Source organism: Octopus bimaculoides, chromosome 3, assembly GCF_001194135.2.
Source record: "Octopus bimaculoides isolate UCB-OBI-ISO-001 chromosome 3, ASM119413v2, whole genome shotgun sequence".
NCBI lineage: Eukaryota > Metazoa > Mollusca > Cephalopoda > Octopoda > Octopodidae > Octopus > Octopus bimaculoides.
The window spans coordinates 106,228,324-106,240,010 of NC_068983.1; the positions used below are offsets into that span (position 1 = coordinate 106,228,324).

General features: G+C 36.2%; 1 protein-coding gene across 3 annotated transcripts in view; it reads right to left on the reverse strand.

The window, feature by feature from the left end:
* LOC106879896 (threonine synthase-like 1) overlaps positions 1 to 11,687 on the reverse strand; it is an 89,534-nt gene that overhangs the window by 62,867 nt on the left and 14,980 nt on the right. The window contains exon 1 of one of the 3 annotated variants that reach the window (XM_052966431.1): positions 4,982 to 5,079. The exons of 1 other annotated variant lie outside the window; for it this stretch is intronic. In XM_052966431.1, the coding sequence (XP_052822391.1) occupies positions 4,982 to 5,017 (36 nt within the window). In that variant the 5' untranslated portion in view covers positions 5,018 to 5,079. Of the gene's footprint in view, positions 1 to 3,886; positions 4,140 to 4,981; positions 5,080 to 11,687 lie in introns of those variants that run through there. One more of the 3 variants, XM_014929640.2, reaches the window with a different exon arrangement.

Below are 11,687 nucleotides of genomic sequence, written 5' to 3' on the forward strand. Positions count from 1 at the left end.
TATATGAAGTTCAAGTTTCTGCTTTGATAAAAATTACTTTTCAGAAATTGCTCTGCTGCTTAATACTTATTAAGTATAAATTTCAACTTCATTTTCACTGGCATTTTATCAATTTAGTACAGCTAACATAATATTAGTTCTCATAAACATATTAATTAAGTAATATAATATTGCATTTTAAAACTAATGCTTACTAAGTTACAAATGGAAACAAAAACTAGAAAATCTAAAAATATTAAATAAAATATGAGTGGTAGGTTAAACTAAACTTGGAAATATTATTGTTGATGTGTGTAAGAAAAAAACGTGATTTCTAGCATAGGCATAAAGCTACAGATGTTGAAAAAAGTGGCACAGTTGATTAACTTGACGATAATACTTTATACATATTCATTCTAACAACCTCATTACTCAATTGAAATATCACTCTTTTACTTGTTTCAGTCATTTGACTGTGGCCATGCTGGAGCACCGCCTTTTAGTCGAGCAAATCGACCCCAGGACATATTCTTTGGAAGCCTAGTACTTATTCTATCGATCTCTTTTGCCGAACCGCTAAGTTACAGGGACATAAACACACCAGCATCGGTTGTCAAGCGATGTTGGGGTGGGGGGACAAACTCAAACATATACACACACATACATGTATATATATACATATATATACGACGGGCTTCTTTCAGTTTCCGTCTACCAAATCCACTCACAAGGCTTTGGTCGGCCTGAGGCTATAGTAGAAGACACTTGCCCAAGGTGCCACACAGTGGGAATGAACCTGGAACCATGTGGTTGGTAAGCAAGCTACTTACCACACAGCCACTCCTGATGTATTTTTTTTTTCCCCAAAAAAAAGGAAATGCTTCAAAAAAATTACCCCAGGTCCTATATGCAAAGCTGGGTTAATATTTGTTTCAAAGTTTAGCATAAGGCTAGCAAATCGGTGGGAGAGATAAGTTGATTACATCAACCCCAGTACCCAACTGGTTTTCATTTTATCAATCCCAAAAGGATGAAAATTGAAGTCAACCTCAGTGGAATTTAAACTCACAACATAAAGATGGATGAAATGTTGCTGCACATTTTTCCCAGAATGCTAACAATTATGGCAGCTCCACTGCCTTGTGTTGGGCTAATATTACATGCTTAATGCACCAAAAAACAATTCTTTCCTGAAAATGTTCTGTTGAAATTGAGATGCATTTAATGTCTATGTGTCTTTTATGTTATCAAATACAGCAGGGGTTTTCAAACTGTGGTCTGCGGACCACAGGGGGTCCGCAAGGACAAGACAGGGAGTCCGTGGACAGCAAATACTTTTTATGGGCAATTTGATTTTATATATGTTTTTTAATCGAAATCTTTTAATTGACAATAAACCTATTTGTTAAATACTGTCAAATAAATAAATGTAAAAATATATGTTATTTTAAGCAAATATTTATGTATAAATTTCATAAGCGTTTATAAGGGGGTCCCTAAGGTAAAGCCTGAAATATAAAGGGGTCCGCAAGTCAAAACGTTTGAAAACCCCTGAAATACAGTATATGTATCTCGATATTTAGAATAGATACACTAGAGTGATTAAAAGCTTTGGTATCAGGGAAGGTAATTGGCAGAAAAACACTGGTTCAAAATATCCTGTCCATCCCATATTAGCATGGAAAAAATAGAAATATGATGATGATGAAGGTAGCTGTGATGATGATGATTCACTTTCATGACAATGGTAGGAAGCAGTTATTTAACCCCAGGTTAGTACTGACTGAGCAAACTGTATGGTCAAAGGCATTCACAACATGACCATCCTGTCATTTTCTTAAACATTGCCTTTCCAAAACTCTATTATCTGATGTGTTCTTGAAAAGTTTGTAAAGAGCAATTTAAGGGAGATTTGTTTGCTGCTACTTAGGGACCCCTTTATAAACGCTTATGAAATTTATACATAAATATTTGCTTAAAATAACATATATTTTTACATTTATTTATTTAACAGTATTTAACAAATAGGTTTATTGTCTTCTCAAGCACAAAAAAAAACATGAGAAATTCTGGTTCAAACGCCCTTTTTTTTTATCTTTTGGTATTTTCTGAAATTTTTTGTGAATTTGAGTTCTACAGACAGGAATTCATACGATTATGAAAAAAAAATTTTTTTGTTCTAAATTGTTAATTCTCTTCCCATAAATCCTAAAAGTTCCACTCTTTTGCGATTTTTTAAAAATCAGTTTAAAATAGGGACAGTCCGAATTTTTTTTTGTGTGTTTAAATCCCAGTTATGGACCACCCCTTGGTACATCATTCTATTTAATATGTTTATGGGGAGAAAAATATTGAGAAGCATCAATATATGTCAGTGACAAAGAAACGAGGAAGGCACCAGGTGGTCGTGAAATGTGCTAAAAACAATAGCTAAGTTGCACTTAAATCACACACACACATACACAAAATAATTAAGCATCAATATATGTCAGAGTGACAAAGAAACGAGGAAGGCATCAGGTGATCGTGAAATGTGCTAAAAACAATAGCTAAGTTGCACTTAAATCACACACACACATACACAAAAATAATTATTAGGAACGGAAGCAGTATTGATAACAATAGGTAATTTACAGTCTAGTTTAACAAAACATCCACGTCAAGTTGGATATAAATAAAGATTGACAAAAAGCACACATTTACATATAATTAACTTGACACTTCCTTTTCCTACAAACTCAGCAAATAAATAAACGAAACCAATTTATCGTTATTTTTCGCAGAACTCTAGTGACCACTCACTGAACCCCGAGCGAACTTCCGCGAAACTAAGGTTCTGCGGAATCCAGTTAGGGAAACGATGCACTATGGACTATTTCTATGGTGCTGTTGTTTGTTATTGCTGTTGTAAAACACCAGCTCGAGCCTATGCTATGACCATCACGGTTTTCTTTTTCTGGCATAATATACCTTGGGAAAGATTATCCAGTGTGCCCTATTTTTAAAACGGCAGAACAGTGGTTCAGCAATAGTGCATCACCGACTTTTAAAAATAGAATTGAAGGTTTTAGAAAATCCACACTAGCCAACGAGAGCCTGTATGCGTACGCTTGACTTGCTAAAAGTAGCAGCCAAATATCCTTAAGTCACACACTATCAAAAAGGACAAGTTGGATAATACTGACTGACTGGGATACACAATGCTTGAAAAAATAGGGGAGGTCCATTGTTGGAGTACCTTTGGTTATAGGTTCGCTTGATCAATGTTAAACTAGGATTAAACAAAGGAACGTCTACGTGATCGCTCGATCTGCTAGAAATAGTTACAAAATATCCCTCAAATCATATCTTATTGAAAATGACAGGAGTATCACTTTGATGATGTTAATGAGGTCTGCTCAGTCACGGTTGACTTAGGGGTGAAAAGCAACACCAAAACAACAATATGGGGCACACTATGTTTTTAATGCTTTTTGTTGTTGCTTACGTGTATTGTATCAGCCTCAATTTGTAAGTTATTTGGATAAGTTTTAAGAGCTTGAAGTTTGTTTAACTAGTAAAAACGGAAAACTGGTGTTGTTGGAATACAAAATTTAAAAAGTTAAATAGTTGTATTTCTTAGTTGTAGAGAATGAAATGATAAAATAACAAAAAGTTAGGCGAGAATGCAAATATTCAACTGTTTGTCGTTAGAGGAAATAGGAATGCGTAAAGTTTAAAAGGCAATTAAAACCTTGTGTTTATCTAAAACAACATTATATAGAAACCACGTAATTAATGAATCTAAATAAAAACAAACCAATTAATGAAGGCAAATCAACCGCAATTAAAAGGAATAAATAAAGTTATCGTCTGTCTTAAATAGAAGATTATTTAGATCCAATTTAACACAATAACGTTAGAGTACCTGTTTAGTGTAAAACCTTCGCTTGTTGGTCCCATCCCGTATAAAGCTCCAAGTTAATAACTTGTTCAAGGGTTTCAGTCGAATCATGGTTGTGTGGCTATAGCACTCGAAGAGTACAATCAATATCCGATGGTTTCAGCTTTATGTATGAGGCATCCACTACTTGAATCATCCAGACCGTTAGTTGACAAGCAGGCACATGGCTTTCGCGCACTGAGCTGGAACGAATGAAAGCAACTCATCCCCACCACACACACACACACACACACATACATTACACGGGAAGAAAAGAAAAACGAAACACAGAGAAAGATGCAGAGGAAAGAGTGCGAGAAGTTGAAATAAATTTTCAAGACTAAATTACCACATTAAAAAAAAAATGATTTCGTAAAGAAACTAATAAACAACAAAGTTTTTCTTTTGTTTTTGCTATAATATAGTTATTGAATAGTCATATAGCAACAGCCACCTAGAGGAAGCACTATTTCTTTCGTATGGGCTAGTGTTGCCTGGAGAGTTACTAAGTTTGTATCCAAGGACTCTGAAAGGATTCTTTTTTTTTTATTATTATTATTTGTTTTTAACAGTGGTTACAAAGGTTTTCACGGGCGCCCTTTTCTTTCTGCGAATGCTAGTCTTTCATACATATAAATATTTACAGTGATCCAAGGAAATTCTCCGGCCCGAGTACGATGACCTCTCTGTACCTCCCCTTCTCATGGGCTCTGAAGTATCCCATTAATGATGCTGAGATGTAGGGACTAAACTTGTAGACCACTCTATCACAGACCTTAGTAACTGAGAGGTGGACAGAGAGTGAACATAAATCGCTAACATATTCATAAACGGCATTAATGTTACGAATGTAATTATAATAGAAGAGAATTCAGAACAACTGAATTTAATGTTCGTGCTCATCAATGTGGCGAAAGTAAAGAATGCGTACGCCTGGTGTTTAGGGTTATGGCTAGGGTTTAGGGTTTTTGTTACGCCGAACACGGGTGGTGTACGTATTCTTTACCTCCGCCCATCAATGTTATATTTTGATTGAAGGTAGCATTGAAAGTTGTTAACATTTTCAATGTGAAAGCTTACCTTAAATGATACGGTTTCAATGCAAATAGTTAACATTGGAAATCACTATAATTTCAAACTGGGCACGAGTGAACTTTTTCGAGAAGTGGGTCGCATGAGACGTAGATCGTCATCAAGCGGGTCACACTACTAAAAATGTTCAAGGTAATTTTTCGTTTAGATGTTCAATTCAGAAAATCCCGCGAACCGTAGTTGGTGACCTTTTAGTTATGCTTGTAGCCTTTCTTTGAAAATTTATAGAATTTTATTTTATTTCTTGAGTTTCGAGGAGGCAGGGCCCATGATTTTTACAGGCTCCCCTGGCTGATGATATTAAGGATCCATTTAAAACATAGCTTAATACCGACAGGAAAGATATCAGAAGGAAGAAGATTCTAGAGGGCTGATGTACAGGGAAGAAAAAAAAATATTGGCATAGGAGTTAGAGCTGGGCCAGAGGAGTAGGATGCAAGAGAGGCAGAGACGGGCGAGTTGCGAGTATCTGAGTCGAGGAAGTACAAGACCAACATGCTCTAAGGCAGGGGTTTCCAAACTGTGGTCCGCGGACCACAGGGGGTCCGTAGACAGCAAATACTTTTTATGAGCAATTTGATTTTATATATGTATTTTAATTGAAATCTTTTAATTGACAATAAACCTATTTGTTAAATACTGTTAAATAAATAAATGTAAAAATATGTTATTTTAAGCAAATATTTATGTATAAATTTCATAAGCGTTTATAAGGGGGTCCCTAAGCTAAAGCCTGAAATATAAAGGGGTCTGCAAGCCAAAAAGTTTGAAAACCCCTGCTCTAAGGAACAGAAACCAATATGGTAGCGGCTTCGTGTATTGGAGTTGAGAAGTTGAGAAGGCTTTTTGTTGCCCAATTCCTCTGTGATGAGTAGCTGGTGCAGGTGCTGCTGCGACTCGTAAATGTGTTTAATCACTTCTCACTTCAGAGTTTTATTTGGAACTAGCAGTTATACCCGTCATTGATCAGATAATTACTTTTACTCTTTCTCGGGAGCTACATTCAAAGTGTTATTATATAGAGAAATTTACTCCTCCTGTAAGTGTGTATTTTATAAGAAAAAACATGAAATAATTGAAGTAGAAAAAAAGATCAATTTCATACACGAACTTCTGTTTGTTTATTATATAACAATAATAAATGAGTTATTTTATATATCAATACAGTAATGGCAATTACAAATAATACACAAGGCTTTGGTCAGCACGGAACTGTAACAAAAGAGAATTGCCCAACGTGTTGTACAGTGGGACTGAACCCAAGGCGACATAGTTGGAAAGCAAGCTTCTCAACCACACAGCCACACCTATAAAGGAGAGATACATTTGCCCCTGGGAGCTCCTCTATGCTGATGACCTTGCTCTAATAGCCAAGTCACTACCAGAACTAGAGATGAAGTTTAGGGTGTGGAAGCAAGGTCTAGAATCGAAGGGCCTTAGGGTTAACCTAGCAAAAACCAAAGTCTTAGTAAGTAAGAAGGCTGACAAATCACAAACCCCTTCAGGTAAATGGCCTTGCTTGATCTGTAGAAAAGGCATGGGTAGAAACTCCATATGATGTACCCAGTGTAAGTTATGGACACATAAAAAGTGCAGCAATATCAAAGGAAGGTTAACCAGGAAGATAGTTTTTGTGTGTGGCAGATGCACTGGGGCAATAAACACTGAAGATGTACAGAAAACAGATCCCATCACATGCTAGGGAGAAAAATTAGAAGTAGTTGATAGCTTCTGCTACCTAGAAGACCAAGCCTGTAGTGGGGGTGATTTCTCTAAGAGTGTAGTGGCTAGAATAAGAATAGCCTGGGCAAAGTTCAGGGAGCTCCTAAGGGCTTCTTGCTCAAGATGAAAGGTAGACTGTATGATGCATGTGCAAACTGCCATGCTACACAACAGTGAAACATAGGCTGTGACTGCTGAGGAGATACATAGGTTTGAAATAAGTGAAGCTAGTATGATCAGCTGGATGTGTAATGTCAGTGTGCATACGACAGAGTGTGAATGCCCTGAGAGATGGTAACATGAAGCATCAACAGGGTGCCGACAAAAATTTTAATGTTCTCATTTCCTCTGCCAAATTGAACAGAAACGTTTTCATGAAATATTATATACTACTTATAATGCATAAGTAGTGAGAATATTTTATCGTTGGAAAATGGCAGTGCAGTATACTCAAATTTGATTAATCTGCATTTTGGGGGTGGGGGGTATAGTTCGTGTCAGAAATTTTTTTTAATCAACAGCAATCTGAGGAGCCTGATTAATGTTTGTTGCAAATTTGGAGGAAAGTGACTGGATACTCTTCAAGTTACAGGCCTTAATGCTGCGAAAATGATTAAAAAATGCCGTTTATCTGCCCCTGGGCCTGCATTAGGCAGGAAGTTGAAAATGTTTTTGGCCCATGACACTCCATGGATCCTATGTAATGCATGTGTAAAATTTCATTAAAATCAGTTGGGTGGATCTCAAGTTCTAACGACATGACAAACACACAGACAGAACAATCCTGTATTTTATATATTTATAGATGATGCTGTTTGGAGATGTGATCAAGCCCTGGATCTCTGGCGAAATGGTACCAATCACATAAGATGTGCAGGTGCTGTCCAACATAATGTGCCAGGACAAAAACTGTGCCTCTGGGTAGATGAATCACACTGTTGGGTCATAAGACCAAAATATAGGGATTCATTGTGACATGATAGCTGCAGTTAGCATTAATGATGTCAGAGATTGTTCAAAAGAGATCTTGGTGCTGGAAGTTCTCATCAATGATGTTCAAAGATGAAAATGCAAAATGTTTTTCAACATTAAGGTCACCACTTGTTATGATAAAGAATACTGAAATCTATTGGAGATTTTGATAAAAAGATATTTGTTCTTATTGTAAACGAAAAAATGTTGTCACTACAAACGATGACACATAGAGATAGAGTGAAGATTATTGTTCTTGGAATAGCATGAAGGTAGTAACTGTCAAAATGTTAGCTGGTTATTGTGGGTTGCTGCTACTGTCCATCCATTGTTTTTGTGTTGTCACAGCACTCTAGTCAGCTGCTGTCTTCTGTGTCCATTCTAATGTCTCCTATCCTTTGACCGTTGTCTCTTGTTCACTGTCTATTGTCAGTGGCTATGATACACTGAATATATAGTGGTAGTTAAGCTCAGAAAAAGCATGTTAAAGATGAAATAATTGTGATAGCTGGTTCCATGCAGAATTTTGATTGGTCAGATTTTGTTAATGACATAGGTAATATACTAATGAATTATGACCATATTATTTTTTCAGTGGGTGTAGCAATCTGGGTTTGATTACTAAATATTCTTGATGCACCTTCAAGAAAAACATCAGAAGGAAAAAAACTAGTGCCAGTAAAGATTTGGCATAGGGGTTAGTGCAGGGCCAGAGGAGTTGGACATAACAAGATGAAGAGATGAGTGAGTCACAAGTACCTGACTAGTGGAAGTACAAGAACAACAAGCTCCAAGGAACAGAAACCATTATGGTAGTAGTAGTAGTGGTGGTGGTGGTGGTGGTAGTAGTAGTGGTAGTAGTAGTAGTAGTAGGAGGAGGAGGAGGAGGAGAAGAAGAAGAAGACAGAAATTAGCATGTGTCCTCAAATCTACTACTATTAGTCATGTTGGTATTAATATATCTAATGTAAGGAGCATTGACAAACTAATTAGAAATAATACAATATTAGTAATTGATTAATGCTTTAATTGTTTAGGCAAATGATATCTGCAAACCTGTTTCAATCATTACTTAGTAAATCATGGCCTTGAAGTAGTGATAATAGATTTAGTGTGAAGATTTGCACTCTTTAGCAAATATGGAGAAGCTTACGCTTTGCTGATGAAGTTATAAGACCAAAATATGCCTAGAGTTGTCTCCCGTACTTGTTGAAATAAAATAACTTTAGACATTGATTAATATTATTTTTCTTTTCCTCACTGCACAATTATTTCTAATTAACTTTTTACTGCTCAGTGTATAACACTGAATTTATGTTTTCTGTGCTAATCTTATCTCTCAGTAATTTATACTAATACTACTACTGCTGCTGCTGCTGCTGCAACTACTACTACGACGACGACCACCACCACTACTACCACCACCACCACCACCACCACCACCACCACCACTACTACTACTACTACTACTACTACTACTACTACTATGTGTGCTAAGATTACTGTTAGGGTTAATCAATGGCTATATCAGTTCTTCATCACCAAGCAAGCCAGTTTCTGAGATGTGAGCAGAGCAAGAAAACCTCTCCTCTTGTATGCACTTGTTTAGTGTCCAGACATTACTGACTTATGGAATTCTGTGGAGGGATGAGTTCCAGTGATCAAAAGATCCATCTGCTGCTAACATCTACTGCATGGAGGTCTTGGAAAGGTGTGACTGTCTGTGACATAATGACCCAGTATTTAGATGACATGTAGGTGTGGTTGTTGTCTGTGTATGTGTGGCACATTTTCCTGAAATTTGTCTCTTTGATGGAGGTTCCAGTCTGAGTCAAGTGTAGACCAAAATTAGGCATCTGCAGAAAGTCAACCCTCCCATTCTATAGTGGACTTGAGGTGGGTATGAGTGAGAATTTTCTGAGGAATATTTTGGCTGTTGTTGAGAAATTTTCTAAAAAAACTCTTTCAGACAGGAAAGTATCTCTATAAATAATGTTGCTGTGTGGAAACTGAAACAAGCCCAGAATGTGTGTGTATGTGTGTGTGTGCGCATGTGGCTTAGTGATTAATGTATTTGGCTCACAATCATAAGGTTGTGAGTTTGATTCCCAGCAGTGCCTTGTATCCTTGAGCAAGATGCTTTATTTCACGTTGCTCCAGTCCACTCAGCCGACAAAAGTGAGTTGTACCTGTTATCCAAAGGGCCAGCCTTGTTACATTCTGTATGAAGCTGAATATCTTTAAGAATTACATTAAGGGTATTCATGTTTGTGGAGTGCTTAACCACTTGCACGTTAATTTCATGAGCAGGCTGTTCCATTGACAGATGAACAGGAACCATCATCATAACTGACAGAGTGCCAGTTATATACATTTCTCTGACTTGGAAACAAGGGAGTATTGGTGACAAGAGGAGTAGCTGGCAGTAGAAAATTTGTGTCATTGAATTTCATCTGACTCATATGAGTCTGATAAAATCGACATTAAAATGATGGGGATGATGATGATGATTATATTCCACAGCATTATCTCTGTCAATATACAGGGTGTCCACAAGGTCTGGGTACATCGAGTAAATAAAATCACAACATAAACAATTAAATATAAGAAATAATAATTTCTTAACGAATGTGTTAATCCCCATGTGGGTACATGGAGTAAATAAAATCATTATATAAACAATTAGATATAAGAAATAATAATTTCTTAAAGTATGTGTTAATCCTCATGTACCCAGACTTTGTGGACACCCTGTATATTGATCAACCTTGGTCTTGCTATCTGAGTAGAAAAGGAAGAGGCTGTAATATGACTACAATATGTTTTCTGCTTTCATTTATTGGCTTTAAGATCACATCCACTCCAATCTACATTGCTACATTGTCAAAAAATTGTCATCAATATTGATTTCGTTAGAGTTGTCATTCTTGCTTGCTGTTTTTGGATTTTGTTAATACCCTTAGAAAAGTCTTGTTAGAGGAAATTACTATATCACACTTTTCTATATCAGTCCAAACCAATATTAATCATGTACATGTCATTGTAGCTAGCATGTCAGAATATCTGTGACTGAAAAAAATTGTTCTCTGCTATAAATAATATATTAATGAATGACCACTGAAAATAAATGACATATAATATAAAATAATGGTTATTAGCGATGGTAGCAGTATTAGTTCAAAATAGCATTCCATATATATTAACTTAATGTGGATATATTGTAGAAAGCCAGAAAACTGCTGTATTCATCTTGAGAGAGCACCTCGTATGGATGTGAAGTGATAAAAAGTACACAAAATATTTTCTTGAGATGACTACCACAGTTTTCTGGTTTTCTACTGTATATCCACGTTAAATAAGATCTACAGAATGCCATTGTAAAATAATGTTCAGTCTTGCTAAAATTCAATTATTTATTATTTAAAGCAATTTTCCTGTGGGGATGGGGGTGAGATAAATAACATTTTGAAAGGACGAATTAAATAAAGTATGAATCATGTACTAGGATTGATTAAATTGGTCGTACCCAACCCCTAAAGTGAATACCTTGTGCCTATACTGGAAATCAGTGAAAGCAGGTGTCTTGATGTCCTGATACCGACATTATATTTTAGTAGTAAATTAAATAAATCAACAAAAAAATGAATGTCTGGTATGTGGAGGTGTTCTGCAAGTTATTATAATACGAATATATATATATATATACTAGCAGAGGCACCCGGCGTTGCTCGGGAATGAAATTGTTGCTTATATACTTGAAGAAAAAAAGGCAAAATATGCTGTATAGAAATTTGAGAGGACATTCTGTAGATGGACTCTCAGATGAATGATGGCTGGGTGCCTCTCATGAATGGGGAAAATTGAAGATGTGCCAAAAAGCCTCATTGGTACTTTGAAACTTTTACGAAAATTAAAATGGGGATTAAATGAAAAAAATGATTTACATGAATATCCTCACAAGAGTAATTGAAATAAATGGCGATTGTGGAACCCCCCCCCC